A 15,722-nucleotide genomic window follows, 5' to 3' on the forward strand; every position below is an offset into this window, starting at 1 on the left:
AAATAATACAATAGGGTTGAATGGATTACTATTATTTTTAGATTATGACATAAATGTGTCCAGTAAATACTCAGGACCATAGAAATGTTGTGCAATAATATTTTATGTTTTTAACATATGTTTGTAATGTTTGTTTTGTATATATGATCATGGGGTTGCAAGTATGATTAATTGGGTTGCAGATCAGTGATAGTATTAGAAGGGGGGTTTTTTTCAGAAAAAGATGTTGTGTAATTTAATGGATTATAAAACTCACGAATAACCGTAGTTATACAAATAAAGAAAGGAAACCTTATTTTGTCTTCTTTGGTAATATGTGGAACTGGGTTGGACTGGTTAGAGTGATACAATCTACTGTGATACTAGTGATTCTATCGCTAGAGACCCCACAATAATAGGACTCGAAGGGCTTTATTTTTATGCTACGATAAAAATAAAAGCTACTCCTTGTACTTGAGTACATTTCACTGCTCACGTCTTAATTAATAAAGTGTTTTTAGTATCTTTATTTCATCAGCGACCTTTACCCACTTCCAGTCGGTCTCCTCTTTTATTTTGTTATCTCAACGAAAATCAAGTAATGATGACAAAATTGTGAACAGGAACCAAACTGAGTTTTTCTTTTTCAAACTTTCCAAAGAAAAAAAGGCCACTTTTATTTAAAGGTTTTGCATATACGTCACTATAGAAACCGCTACGTTACACCCGACAAGGGGTGGACGCTTCTAGTCAGAAACCGGAAGTAAGCGAAGCAGAAAACATTAGTCGTTCAGTAGTTTTGCGGGTTACTGTTTACTACAGCAAAGTACAATTTGGAGTTGAAAACTTCGACATGGGAACTACGGCGAGTCAACTTTCGAAAGAGTCGCTCTCAGAATATCAGGTAAGTCCCGAAAGCAAAGTCTCCACAGGCAAACTTTACCTATTTTCTTTATGGACGAGTGGAAGTGTTTTTTACGCCCTGTAATAACGTTAAAGGAAGAGCGTAATAGCTATGTTAGCCTGACGTTTCAAATGAGAAATAAAATGATAAGCGTCCTGGTGCTCAAATAACCAATATTATTTACATTTGTAGTTTATGTAATTCGTAGTGATTATATGTAACGTCTGTGGAAATACTATTAAAAACAAGTTACGGTCACTAGCCTAGTAATAACCAATACTGTTGCTCAGACTCTTTAAAAACATCCGTTTGAGGGTAAAAGTTACAAATTTATGTTAATAAGTGATTGTTGTCTTTGCACTGATGCTTACATTTACTTTGCCTTTGTTTTGGAAGAAGAAAGAAGCGCTTATTGTTAAAATAAGCGCTCATGTGTCATCTTTTTATCTCCCGTTTGAACACTTCAGTAATTAAAATCAGGTACGCACTGAGTGGGTCCGGGCTGTCTTGTCTTTGTTTGGTTGTTTATTCAAAGCTCCGTTGAATACTGTTTGTTATCGTTTAATGTACCACTTTTTATATTCTTTTATTTTTACTTATTTTTTTTGTTAAATTAAGAGGAAGATGCCTGTTTATTTGAACAAGAAGCTCTTCAACTTCTCTATAAAAATATTTAAAGGACTAATCCTTACATATATTTTTAGGAGCTGACCTTCCTGACAAAACAAGAAATTCTTCTGTAAGTGACAAGCTGCAAGTCATCATACTAACAAAAACATTTTGTCTTCTGCTGCTTTGTTGTAATGTGTGATATATTTTTCTCTTTTTTTTTGCAGTGCTCACAAGAGATTCACAGAACTGCTTGAGAAACATGAAAAAGACCAAATAGATGCCAGAGTACCAATGGGCAAGATTATCACTCTGCCTGAGCTCAAGGTGAAAAGATTTTAACAAAACATGTGCATTACAGTGTTTTTTTGTTTTGTTTTTTTCGTTAATGCTTGACTTCTATGTTTATGGGATTATATTGTAATTCATGCTGTGAAGGAAGTGCTTCAGTGGCTGGTAATCTGTTCTGACCTTTGTACTCATTCCTGTTACAGTCCAACCCTTTCAAGGAAAGAATCTGCCGGGTGTTCTCTACCTCTGAACAAAAAGATGGAAGCCTCACTTTTGAGGACTTCCTGGATCTTCTGAGTGCCTTCAGCGACTCTGCTACTCTGGAAATCAAATCCCACTATGCATTCCGCATATTTGGTAAAAAGAAAAAAAAGTTGATTAAGAAGTGATATAGTTATTTTTGCATGCAAAGATGTCAGTCTACGTAATGCTAACTAATCTGCTGCTTTCAGACTTTGATGATGATGGAACCCTTGACTGTGCTGATCTGGAGAAGCTGGTTAACTGCTTAACTGGTGAGACAAATGATGCAAAACTTTCCTCCACGGAAATGAAGCAGCTCATCAGCAACGTGAGTTTACTGAGTTTGTCTTTATAGTTGTAAGGGGTGGTTATAAACTGCGTGTGGGGTGGTATACTGATGTGTCAGTAAGCCTAACAATGTGTTTCTTTCCCGTGTCTGCATGTTGTTTAGATTCTTGAAGAGTCAGACATCGACAAGGACGGAACTGTGAACCTCTCAGAGTTTCAGCACGTCATTTCAAGGTCACCAGATTTTGTCAGGTAACTAGAAATCCAGCTGCTCCAAATACCAATAATTATTTGCATTTATAAGTGTCCAATTGATTCTCATTTGATTTATCCACAGTTCCTTCAAGATTGTGCTCTGAAGACTTCCAGTGGACCTTGGAGATGCATGCACCTTTTTAATTTTAGTGTATAATTTTAAATCAGAACAGTTTTAATTACTTGCCTTAAATTATATTTACCTGTGGATTTTGCTGCCTTAACTGTTTTATGTCATTTGTCAAATATAAACCCTTTTTAAACATCTGTTTGAAGAAAAAATAAAAGTTTCACCAAAAAGTATTGAGTTGAGTTTTTATAGAGAAAAAAAATGAACAAATAAATTTAGTTAATTCTTTGTGTTTGTAGGAGAAATTTACAACTGTCGTCCAAAGTTCACTGTGCTTAACAAGTGCATTTTGTGCTATTTTCAGCACAAGCTACTTCCTCCTTTACAGCTGCAGCAAATGTGTTCCATGTCCCGCACACCACATCAAGCACACGCATCTGCTCAGCCCTGAAAAACTCCACACGCTGCGGCTCATCTGAACTAGTTACGGTTTGATGTCCAAGCTGGCCGTATTCCCCTGGAAAGGTAATAAAGGCAAAGAAGCCTAAAATCTCGGCATTCACTTTGATTTGAATGATGCTGCTGTGAGAATTTCACTTAGATGTAACACGTTTCTAAAACCAAAACTCACCCCATCCCCAAGTATAGAGGTCACCAGTGGCTGAAAAGAAGAAATTGTGACATAATTAGTTTATTTGCTAGGAAATGTGCATCCCTGTAAAACAACTGCCAAAAGACATTCCTTACTTGTTACTGCAGCTGTGTGGCGGGAACCACAGCTTACTGTTTGGATTTCACATGAAGGAGAGACATCCAGCAGAGCAGGGAACGCCTGGATTGATATGAATACATCTTCATGCTCCTCTTCCTCCTTTAGCTTTTCATCAGCTGGTGTACTGGTATCATAGCACAATTCTCCTGTTTGATAAAGTCAGTGGTTCAAAATGGATGTAAAAACTGCCTCTTCAATATAACTCTTTAAAGCAGTGCACATTTCAGGACAGACCTGTTTGCTGACTACTTTTCTGCTGAGATTTCCTCAGACCTCGGGAAGGAAGTCCAAGCTGGCCGCTCTCATTCCAGCCCCACACATAAAGGTCACCCCCATCTAAGAACAAAAACGATCCTCTTCAAATCCTTTTCAAACCGAGTGTAACTTGTCCAAATCTTTATTTGACATTTACCACTAATGCAAGCTGAGTGCCAGCCTCCTGTAGCCACACGGGTCATGGACATCCCCCAGAGTGCCTCCACTACTCTGGGCTCCTCCTCAGAGGTGAGCACTCCATGCCCCAGCTGACCATGGCTGTTACATAAACACATGCACGCATAGGAAGATTAACTTATGCTTGTTCGTTTGTTTGTTGATTGTTGTTTATGCATGAAACTGCTGCTTCTCATATGTTCAATAAAGATATATGTGTAAGTGGCTCCACCTGCCCAGTCCCCAGCTGTACACTGCTCCAGTGGCAGTAAGAAGAACGGCATGCTCTGCACCCAGTGCTAGGCTCCTGGCTTTCAGGTGTCCTGGTAAGGTGCAGTAGAGGGGAGGCTTTAAGGCAATGTAACCCCCAGGGACCAATGGCAAATTCACATCTACAAAAAATAAATAAAAAGTAATATTGAGACTCTGTAATTTCATACATCATTATTAATGTCTGTCTAGCCAGATAAGATATTAGCATACACATTACCAGAGCCCTCTGCGTGGGTTTTTATATCCATGCTCCATGATGGACTCTTCTCCCTCTTCTGCAGATCCCAGGTCTCAATCCTGTCTGGGAAGGCCAGGGTCAAGTGCGATTCACTGATGAATACATCTTTACAACCATAGCTCTCTATTTTAGAAATACCACAGTCCTCACTGGAGACCGATTCCCCAAAGCCTGCCAGGCTCAGGCAGCTGTCTCCTGACAGAAACAGAAAACAACAACGTAAGAGCTAAGCTAAAGCAATAGATGTATTAAAGACATGTTATTCCTCAGAACTCAGAGCGATGTCTTTGATACACTCACCATCTAAATGTAAAGATGCTCTTCGACTCCAGCTCACTCTGATCTGACTTGTCTTCAAGCAGCATCCACTTTTATCCACGTGACTGCTGAGCTCTGCTGGGTGAGTTACTTTAACTTGGTGGAGCGCGCTGCTACTTTCTCCTCTGCCTGACTTTTCCTGGACACGTATCTGTCCAAAGGCATTGAAGCCGAAACCAAACCAGCGCATCTGAACACCGTGCCGCTCAGCGGAAGAATCCGCAAACTTACCTGCGGCTGCGCTTGTTTTCGTACTGCAGGAGCACAAGCGGCGAGAGATGATGACGAGTGGCGAGGGAGGAGCATATGGTTTAAATCGTCTTTAAAGAGATAGACACCAAGTTCATGTTTATTGACAGTATTTAAGATGGGCTTTTTTGATACAGGTTGTTATGTATTACTGGCCTGGCTCACTTAGGTAGCAGATCAGCTGGACTGTACATGATCACTGAACTAAATTGAGTTTTAACCCCTGCCATAAATTATAAATTGTGCATCACAAACTTTGATAGGACAAAGTTGTAGAATGGCCATTTTAATAATATAAAAATACTCGGAGCAGTCAGTGGCCCCCCCCCCCCAATCCTCCTAGCAGCTGTACCTATGATGTCAATTTCAACATCCTATCTTTGTTCTCAGTTATTGCATTCACAATATTTTCTGAAAACTGAGATTCAAACTCAGAGATTTTTAGTAGATACACTTAAGGTATCAATTTGAAACTCCTACATTGCTTCATTCTAAAGTTATCACATTCAAAATGTTGGGTATCCTTATTGCCTGCCCAGCAGGGTGATGACAATGCCTTTCATGGTTGAGGGATAAACATAGTTGGGCATCCCAGCACTAAAGCACCATTATAAAGTACATCTAGCAAGGCTGGATATCAGATAAAGTAAACAGAGAAGTGAGGATTGGTCATTTTTATTTATTTATTTATTTTTATGTGTTCACTTAAAACGTATTAAAACAACAAAGCACACAGGGAATGTGTTGGACTGTCAATAATAGTGCTAACAAACATTTAAACAAAAAGTACATTTTATAGTGTAAATGAAATGTTTCTATTTTTGCTGAAAATAAAATAAAATATTGAGAAAAGTAGTGTGCACAATAAAAATAAGAACGTATTTGTGGGACTAATGACAGTCAAATTAAATATTTGCACATATATAGGAATGATCATTTTTAGTGAAAATACATGGAGGAGAAATGTTGGTCTCTGGGTGGAATATGCACTTTTGCCAGACTTTAGCAAGCATACAATCAACGTTACACAGCAGTCAAAAATCATTTGTGTGCTGTTGGTTCTTCCATTTGATACCATTCTTCACCACATCCCTTATTGCTTTTAATCATTTTTTGTTAAGACATGAGCCCATTTCCTGCAAAAATGAAATTACTTCACTGGTCCAATATAACGTTCGAAGTTCTGAAACACTGTCAGGTGGCACATTCACACACTGCACTTTGTGTTCAGGGTTCAGTTCCTGAGCTCTTCTTCTTTTCTTCCCTGCTTCTGATGATGCCGTACTCCATTGCTTTATCCAGGCAGTTCTGAGCTATCTTCGAGACAGCATCTGGCGTGCCCTCTCCTCCCTTTGCAAGGACGGAAAGAATCTCCAGAGCTTCGCTCTCTATGAGTTTCTCAGCCAGACTCTTCTCTGCCAGGATCATGTTCTGAACTATGACCACTCCACGATGACGTAGGTCAGGTATTTCACTGAGCAGCAAAGCCTGCACAATTTCTAGCCAGTGGGTTGTCTGAGAAGATAACAGAAGTCATGTGAGCAAAAATAGAGTAAAATAAATAAATAAATAATGGTAGCGACACGACTGGAGTGCTTTTCTTACAGTTCCAGGGATGCGAGCGCAGAGTTCTGGCTGTTCGGCTGTCAGCATGGCCAAGGTTCCTGCAGCAGCTTTCCGTAGCCTCTCGTCATCCTCTCCGCTGTAAAGCACGAGCAGCTTCAGGCGATCATTTCCTGTGGCCAGGTAGAGCTTCTGCACCTAAGGGTGCACCACACAGCCGCTACTGTCAGTTCAACCGGTATTCATGTATTCAAAGACTTGTTAATAAATTATGCCTTACCTCTGTATTTAAAACCAAGTTGCACATGCACTCTGTGGCAGAAGCTCGTACGAGGTCATGCTCCTCGAACATGTAACCTTCAATTTTAGGTACAGCTTTCTCCTTGATGATCTTTTGCCTGTGAAAGAGTATACTTAATTCAGAAAACTGAAAAACACTTATGAAACTGCGCTGATCAGGATAAAAGATGCTTTAAAAGGCAGATATAATGTTTTGAAAACAGTAAAAAATAAAACAGAACCTGGCATGCTTTGCATAACTGCACAACTTCAGTGTTAATTATCAGCTTCTACAGTGAAAACAGCTTTGACAGGAAATTAGATTTCAGTGGTCAACGGAGACTCTAAATGCTTCAGTCTTTGTCAACAGTTTGGAAAGTTGCCGTACAAGAAGATTACTGCATGTTAATCAAGTCTGTGATTAAGTCCACATTAAATCTCAGTCACTTGTGGTCACCCTGGAAGAATTTAAAAACAGGTTTGATGGGAGGACTTCACACCATCTAAATACTTTATGCAAAGCAATAAAAGTGACACATGTATTGATCTGCAAAAGTAGCTTTGCAAAATGAAGAAAATGTAAAAAACATAAAATAAAATAAAAAGTATGCTAAATGTAATGGACTGGAACGAAAATAGACTGTTTTGTATGAATATTCTTAGGAGAGACTCCCCCCTAGTGGCGAACCTGAGTCTATCGTTGATGCCGGCCAGGTTTGTGAGAGCCATGAGTGCCTCAAAGTTCTGCAGCAGGGTGCACTCAAGCCTCAGAAGGCTGGCTAGTGGGCGTACCACCTCATAGATCTGACCCCAAAAAATACACAAACAACAAACAAAAGCAAGATAATGTTAAAAAGTTATTGTATTTTCTAAGTTAACTTGTGTGTTACTGTCTGCATTTTTACCCTTTCTCCTGGAAAGGCAATCTCCGGGTTAGATGTGATGGTTATTTTTGCCAGGGCTTGTGCAGCTTTGATTTTTCCTGCATCTGTGTTGTCGGATGCAAGTGGGATCAGAGCCTTTTGGAGGAGAGCAGCAGACATAAATCATTTAAGCATTCTGAAGTGTGGTGCTTAGTTAAGAGCGTAGGCTAAACTGAGTGTATTTTATCAGTACGCTCTACCTTTCCTCCACCCTGTGCCACCACTGTGCCTCTGTCTTCCTGTCGCTCCACTAAGGCCAAGAACACCCTGCCGTGAAAGATTATATTAACCAGAAAATCTATAGAAAAAACAGTGAAAGATAAAGACTTACTGCCATTTTCCTACCTGGCAATACATTCCCTACAAGCCTCAGTGAGAGCAGGACTCTCCTGTTTGACCATGCAAACCAATGCAGACACCACACCAGCCTCCAGCAGCTTCACCAACCTTTTCTCTACATAGGAAGGTGCATCCTATCATTTAAAAAAACAAAAATACATAAAGTAGGCAGAAACATGAATCATAACAAAAAATAATTGAAATGAAGCTGTATAAAATAAATATTGTGCAATGTTAGTTCTACTTGAAAATAAAAAGGTTAATATTAGTATTACCTTGGGATGTTCCTCAGGTACATGCTGCTTTGCATACTTGGCCAGCTCCACCATTTGAGGGTCTGGTTTCTCCACATCATAACTGTTAGTGCAATTCACTAATGTAGAACCCACAGCAAAGAGTACAGTCTTATCTTCAGACTGCAAAAACACACAGAAAACACAAAAAGGGCATCAGTGCATTTCAAGCATGGATGATAATCTGGTCCTGTGACATGAAATAGTTAGTAATAGTTACTTGGATTTACAACAAATGAGTCCAATGAGAGTCAGGAAAGGACTGCTGATTAACTGGTGAGAGCATAGACAGGACTAACACTGCCATCTAATACACCATGAAGGTGTGTGCAAAATATGCTGGGGTTTGGTTATGAAAAATCAGACCCCGTTAACGCCACAGAAGTCATTCAGAGTGGAGAAAATATAAGACTTAAGTTTAAATTCTTTCAGCTATGAGGAAAATAATGATGAGTTATACCTTTGCAAGGTCAAACATGGCCAGCAGGGCATTCTTGTCTTCCACCAAGTCTTCCTTTACATCTGCATCAAAGGTGAGGTAGGCGAGACCTTCCACAGACCAGCGGCGGGAAGCTGGGGGGAGAGTCTCATTACACAGCCACCTTACAGAGAAAAAGAAAGAGATAAAGCTTGTCAGTTATTTGAATTCCAGTAATCCACTCAAAACCTGGTATTTAGATCAGGTTTTGCAGAAACGTACATCAAGCATGCTGCATCTCTTAATCTATACCTAGGCTTAAGATTCAATATAAGCCAACATACTTCCTGCACTGCTTGGCAAGCTTAAGTGTAGATCCCTCTGCAAACTGCTTCATGCTGAAATCTGTTCCTCCTGCTGATCCAAGCTTGCACAAACCCTGTGCAATAGCCCACATACACATAGCTGTTATTTTCATCTTTATTTGGAAGTGTTATTTTCTAAAACTATCTGCAGTACTTACCACTAGGGCTCTCACACGTATCCTGTCATTCTCGCTCTTCTTGTATAGGTCCTTTAGCAGGGACACTCCGTTGGCTGTGATAAATGAAGCTCTCTTGGCTTTGCCTGCAGCATGGATTAGCGCCTCAACCGCTACCTGCTGGTGAGTAACATCTTCGGAGGCACACAGCGATATCACAGCATCCATCATTCCTGACATTTCCAGAGTTCTGTTACCCACGTCACTCGGTCCTTGTAGAAGCACCGATACTGTCTGGATGGCTCGCAGCTTGGCGTCTAGGCCAGGCCGGCTGAAATGTTGCCTGCCCACAACAACATCACGTTAGAAGAATTAATCAGTTTTCATGCTCACAAAGGACTTGTGAGGCAGTTCTGGAAAAAAGATCCAAACAAACAAACAGTTTAAACAAGCTTCCTTGGTCAACTCACTGAACATATTCTTCACATAGTTTGCTGAAGTTCTCCCTCTCTTTGTCACTCTTTAGGTCATCGTAGAGTTTGCTCAGCAAGACTGAGCAGCTCATGTGACTGTTGTCTGTAAGAGGTGGCCCTTCTGAGATCTCTGGGACAGTCCCAGCCACTTCCAGGATCTTCTTCAGGCCTGTAGGAGAACAATGAGTCTCTAATTGATATGCAGTGATAACAGATAACATCAGTTACAAATTTTCTAAAATAGAAAAGTGAACAAAATAAACATGCATCTTTGTGTAATGGTAACGCATGCGTTGGTATCCACCATGGTTTAATAAAATGTTTGCCTACATGTAGGATGTGTTTCATACCCTGGTCTATCACCCATAACGTGAGGGAGTTATCTGGGTTTTTCAAGGACTTGCGGGGTACTTGTTTGACAAGGAGATTTATAGCGCTGTCTCTGCCCGGCCCTGATACATTTGATGCTGGCATCATTTCCAAAAGGTGTCGTAACATTGCCCGCAGCTCCTTGGATGGTTCTGTGTTAAGATTCATATAGTGAGTAACAATTAAATGTAAAGAACACAGAGCAGACACACACAAAGCATTTGTTAAAGGTTAACCTTCATCAGTGTAACCAAGTTCCCAATATAAGTGTCTAAACTCACCAGGAAGTATGGCTTCATCTTTTCCTCTGATCTCTCTTTTCATTCCCTCTGTCAGAGCTTCAAACATCACCTGTAGCAGATGGCAGGCAGCCAGAGACACACTTGAAGCTCCTGATCCCATTACCGCACACAGCTGCTCCATTCCCAACTCATTCACTATCGCCATAGTCTGGAAATTCGAATAGTGGACATCAGCAATAACGAACTGCAAAACAACTGAGTGACAAGCACATTGAACAGTCTGCTCTAGCTTCATATTAATTATGGATGAAAACCAGAAGGCATATAAACTTTTTTTTATAATTCCAAACTACAAAAATGCAAAAAGTGACTTTAAAGATGAAGCAAATAGTAATCTCAAAGGAACATTCACACTTACTCTAGACTGATGTCCTGTGCACAAACCAACCAATGTCCTGAGAGCAGAAAGTACAACATCCTCCAGCTTTGACTGCAGAAGTTTCTGAATTAGCTTCACTCCATCATTACGGAAGATCTGTTCAGCTCCTGCTTCATCTCTAGATAGCACCACTAGATTCTGAGCAGCCTGAAATTGATTGAAAGATTTGATTATTTTGGTGCCGTACAGTTTTACAGAGACATCAGCATTAATGAAGAAAAATCAGGCACATTAAGAATGAATTAGAGAAATGTATTCATCTGCCTTTTGAGTTATTCTCACCTTCTGTCGATCGGACTCTTTAGTAGATGGATCTAAGAGGAGGGAGAACATCTGCTGCACACGAGCATCGGTGGAATTTAGTTGCGCTGACTACAGGGTTAAGAGAAAATATTTCAATTAGCAAGATATAATTTAGAAAATAATTTTATCCACACCATTATCCACATCACACCACCTTTTGCTGAATCTGTGCTCCCAGCTGTCTGAGCAGATCCTGGAAAGCTTTATTTTTGGGCTCCAGTTGGGCACATCTCTGAGCATCCAGAAAGGCCTGGTCAAACCGGCCAAGTTTCTGAAATGCCTGGGCCCTTCGAAATCTGGCTTTCACATCACTTTGGTCAGTATCGAGTGCTGAAAAGAGACAATTATAATATTCATCAAGCTGCAAAAGCATCTTTCGAAAGACACATTTCATGCAACAATGTCCAGAATGGTGAAAATGACAAGTTATGAATAATGTTATCCATTATAAAAAAAATATTTCTGCTGTAACTATTGCTCAATAAAAAAAAAAAAAATGCAACACTTTGGTCTATAATACCTACTTAATAACTAAAATTCTGTTTTTGTTAAGACAAGATAATGCTGCTGGTAATATATATACCAGTATCATTATGTTGTCCATTGTTTGTTTAAATATTGTACTGTAATGCAGGAAAAGATGCTTGTATGTAATCGGTGTCATCACACAGTTTGGCCAGCAGAGCGCATTCAAACTCTATTGTTTACAATACTCTCAGTTTGCACCACATATAGCAGAGTATGAATCAAGTAGTGCCTTCACAATAAGTAAGCAAAGTCAATAAACAATTTCACTTTTTCAATATAACTTAAATATAATCTATATATACCATAACATTAAAACCCACTGGTTTAGGTGTCCCATTTCTACCAAAACAGTTGCTGGGTCATGATCACAGGATGCCTGGTGAGGTTTTGCTGTCTGGTACTGGGATATCGGGAGCATATCCTTTTCTGGGTACTGTGGATTGCAGAGTGAGGGCCTTCATGTATTACTGTTGGTCCACTCAATCATGTGATAGGTTTGGATGTGGGCAGTTTGAAAGCTGGACCAGTGCCTTTGGCTCTTTATCTATCTGGCAATGTAAATCTATGTATATAACGAAAATATATGCACAGTATGAGTCAGATGAGCTGATCTGTAGAAAATTGTCAGCTTAGTAGCTCAGTTTAATGTTGTCATGCTTCTTTTGTTTCTTTTCTATTTTTGAGCATATGAATGTATGAAATATAAGGCCATCTGTGCATTTATATGGATGTGTGTTATGCACATAGGTCCATTTGTATGTATTTACAAAGGTATTGCAAATTACCTTACTGTAAACTACTCATATACACAAAGTACAGGTTCATAAGATCTTTCTGCACCTTTTTTGTTTGCCTTGATATAAATGTGGAATTTATTATGATTTTACATATTCTAACCCATACAGAGTAATATAAGTGCACTTTGCAACCTCTGTGCCTTTCTCTTGTCTTGTATATATTACTCCTGTTTCTTATTTATTCCTTTTGTCTTACTATTTATATTTGTTTCCTGCATAGTTGGTGTGGAGCACTCACAATTTCATTGTACATGTACAATGACAATTAAGAGCTATTCAAAAGTGCACATGGCAAGGTTGCAGGAGGATCACTGTGATCATTATGGTCATTGTGCAAGTGTACCCTTTTTAAAGCTGGACTGAACCCAAAAAACTCCCAGCAGGAAGTTACATTAACAATTATGGATAAAAGTGACTGGTGAATATGGATAAAAAGACCACAAGCCAATATTTATATTTTGAAACTATTCGGATGATGAATAAACTTAAAACCGCATAAAATGGGGCTAATTTGAGCACTAAGATGGACTATTTTCTTTCATTTCAGCTAAGCTCCCTGTGGGCCGCAATGAAAGATTAGTTATTCGGTGATGTTGAGAATAAACAAGAGAACTGGCCGACCTTTGGAGGCATCAGCCTCTGCCTTGCTGTACTCCTCCAGCTTAAGGTAGCACGCAGAGCGGTTCCGGTACAGTACAGCTTTGTCTGCCTGGCTGTCACTCAGCTTCAGTGCTTTGGTATAACAGCAGACAGCACCCTGTATGTCTCCTGCCTTGAAAAGAGTGTTTCCCTCCTCCTTCAGGGCGGCAGGGTCCTATAAGTAAAGACGGGTGGAAATGTAGCAACAGGATCACGGAGAAACTTCGAGCAAATGTATTTGAGTGAAATTTGCTAAGCTAGGGAAAAGTAGCGAATTGTTTCTACGTTACCTTTTCTTTTTCAGTCTCACTCATCTTCAAGGTGTCGCACACAGTATAATGCAAATATGTAGATTTATTTTACTATACGTGGTCGCAAACACCGCCAACTCCAGCCAAACATGTTACATCTTTCTACACTTCCGGGTGTCGGAGCACGTTGATGACGTGCACTGCCCCTCTCGCCCACGCTGTATTACCATAAAAGGAAGAGAGCAGCTACAACGTTTCTGCCCCCATCTCCACTTTATTTGGTTATATTTCCATTCCATGTGGCTTTCTTCAGTCCATGCAGACACAGAGAGTTATATCAGGCTACTTATGTCATAAAGAAGAGGGGTTGTGAAAGCCAGCAGTTCATTTTTTTCATACATTCACCATATCTGTCTGAGAACTGTAATATAGCAGCTGTTTAAACTTAGCAATTAATTAGTTAGAACTATCTTTTTAAAGGAATTACACATGAAAAGAACATTTGGGTTGCCAGGTTGTGGGAAAATCACTCTTCTGACTGGGTTGTTCTCCACTGGTCACATTTTGTAAAAGGACCCACAAATGCTCAAAGTTATTGAATCAATAGAGCAGCTTTAAATTATAAATTATATTTTTAAGAATTCATTTATGTGAATTCTGAGCATAAATATTATGATTTTTGTCATTATTGCCTTTAAAAAAGAAACTAGTTATTTTGATTAACTGTATAAGTGTATGCATAAGTCTGTTAAGTAAGTAACACTCAAAGATAAATTGATCTTTTACTGTAATTTTTTCTACGTTTTCAGCACTGATGAATGTCAGTAACTTCACATAAGTATCCTATGTATGATGCAGGACAATGTTAAACAGTTTTATGTAAACACTGTCCACTTGGGGAGGCTATTAAGCAATACAGTCCTTTATTATACTAAACTTGATCAAGACGGGAAGAAGGAACTAATGTTTGTCTTCTACAGTTTGCATGTTTTTGTATTTATATGTTACATGCTAGGGATTCCATTTGAAATGTTTGTGGATGTTAGTTAAAATGTTTTGCATGTCAAACTCGGTTGTTCCACAGTGCCAGTTCAGCCAAAATATGTACTTCAGGTCATACATAGAAGAACAACTTAAATCATGTGTTACATTAAAATTTAAGCACCTCATAGTGAAGTGATTCATTTATTATGAACCAAGGAAAAAGTTCTCTCACTTTTTGGAAACAAGAGTGCATTCTGATTTTTGATGTAAAAAGTTTAAAAATTAATATCATTGCAAATTAATATGTTAACCTAAAGTGAGCACTACTGCTTTGTCTCTTGCAGTGGAGCTCCAAAGTTAAAAACCCTAAAGGACGCGTACTGCATTTCTTATACCAGTCCTATGGGAAATCTCCTTTTACCAATACTGTCTAGCACTATTGTTCGGTGTCCTCTGTCGCCTTGGAGACAAGTTCGTCACCTTTGGTCCTTGTGCTCAGGTACACCTGTTAAGACTCTTATATTACCACAGCACCTTTGTTAATTTAGAAGAATATCCAGCATGGTGATTGGTATATGTTTCCTATTGGCTGGACTTTGCTGTAAGGTCTCTTACATAATATAGCTGCAGGAAATCTAAAACAGCACCACAGTCCCAAAGAAAGAAGGCCTGGCCTGAAATCAACAACAGCTGAATAAACATTTGCTCCTTTCTTATGTGGAAAATTATGTTGTCATTACTGGTGGACTTTCTGGAACCATATTCTGGAAATAACTTAGAAACCTTAAACGTAGCACAGCACTTTTAATGTTTTTTGAGACCTTATCAAAAGTTATTGTGTGTTGTGACTGGAGTAAAACACATTTACCAGTGGAGGTGGTGAGTGACAGGAGAATGGCGGCTAAGCTGTCATCCCTGTTGGACAACATCTCCCACCCCATGCATGAGACTGTGACAGCACTGAGACAGCACTGAGCAGCTCCTTCAGTGGGAGACTGCGGCACCCACGGTGTGGGACGGAGAGATTTCGCAGGTCTTTCCTCCCCACTGCTGTCAGACTCTACAATAAAGACTTTTGCAGCTGTTCAAACACACAAACCCACACATGTGCAATAAGACTGCTATACGTGCAATTCTTCTTCTGACGAAGTTGTGTTTTTGTATTTTCCTACTCAGTTGTATATAGTATTTGTATTTCTATTTTATTCTATTGTATATGGTATTTTATTTTATTCTATTGTATATATTATTCTATTTTTATTCTATTGTATATAGTATTTTATTTTATTTTATTGTATTTTATTGCATTCCAGTGTTTTCTAATTTCTGCTACATAACTTTGCACTTTTGCTGTAACAAAACAAATTTCCCACCTGTGGGACTAATAAAGGCCATCTTATCTTATCTTATCTTATTTCCTGTAATTTCCTGCGCATTCTGCTCATTAATAACTGAAGTGACAGCAGACCTTCTGTTTCAA

General features: G+C 39.2%; 3 protein-coding genes across 3 annotated transcripts; 1 reads left to right on the forward strand and 2 right to left on the reverse strand.

The window, feature by feature from the left end:
* The first annotated feature begins 471 nt into the window (after positions 1 to 471).
* On the forward strand, positions 472 to 2,872 carry cib1 (calcium and integrin binding 1 (calmyrin)). The gene is made up of 7 exons (XM_003440536.3): positions 472 to 883; positions 1,588 to 1,622; positions 1,720 to 1,819; positions 1,987 to 2,140; positions 2,236 to 2,354; positions 2,478 to 2,566; positions 2,652 to 2,872. The coding sequence occupies exons 1-7, from the start codon at positions 833 to 835 to the stop codon at positions 2,671 to 2,673; spliced, it is 570 nt and encodes a 189-aa protein (XP_003440584.1). The 5' UTR covers positions 472 to 832; the 3' UTR covers positions 2,674 to 2,872.
* Positions 2,649 to 4,974, reverse strand: rccd1 (RCC1 domain containing 1). The gene is made up of 8 exons (XM_003440505.4): positions 4,655 to 4,974; positions 4,334 to 4,549; positions 4,076 to 4,235; positions 3,824 to 3,945; positions 3,646 to 3,747; positions 3,387 to 3,557; positions 3,271 to 3,300; positions 2,649 to 3,156 (listed from the first exon to the last, which is right to left on the reverse strand). Exons 1-8 carry the CDS (start codon positions 4,860 to 4,862, stop codon positions 2,975 to 2,977), a joined length of 1,191 nt encoding a protein of 396 aa, XP_003440553.1. The 5' UTR covers positions 4,863 to 4,974; the 3' UTR covers positions 2,649 to 2,974.
* A 606-nt stretch (positions 4,975 to 5,580) lies between these two features.
* Positions 5,581 to 13,458, reverse strand: unc45a (unc-45 myosin chaperone A). The gene is made up of 19 exons (XM_003440504.5): positions 13,298 to 13,458; positions 12,990 to 13,182; positions 11,198 to 11,373; positions 11,023 to 11,112; positions 10,720 to 10,887; positions 10,341 to 10,509; positions 10,041 to 10,211; positions 9,688 to 9,859; positions 9,260 to 9,560; positions 9,081 to 9,175; positions 8,779 to 8,920; positions 8,301 to 8,441; positions 8,032 to 8,159; positions 7,887 to 7,953; positions 7,669 to 7,782; positions 7,452 to 7,567; positions 6,765 to 6,882; positions 6,527 to 6,682; positions 5,581 to 6,436 (listed from the first exon to the last, which is right to left on the reverse strand). Exons 1-19 carry the CDS (start codon positions 13,319 to 13,321, stop codon positions 6,149 to 6,151), a joined length of 2,829 nt encoding a protein of 942 aa, XP_003440552.1. The 5' UTR covers positions 13,322 to 13,458; the 3' UTR covers positions 5,581 to 6,148.
* Between the last annotated feature and the right edge of the window lie 2,264 nt (positions 13,459 to 15,722).

The sequence above is a fragment of the Oreochromis niloticus genome, linkage group LG7 (assembly GCF_001858045.2).
Source record: "Oreochromis niloticus isolate F11D_XX linkage group LG7, O_niloticus_UMD_NMBU, whole genome shotgun sequence".
Lineage (NCBI taxonomy): Eukaryota > Metazoa > Chordata > Actinopteri > Cichliformes > Cichlidae > Oreochromis > Oreochromis niloticus.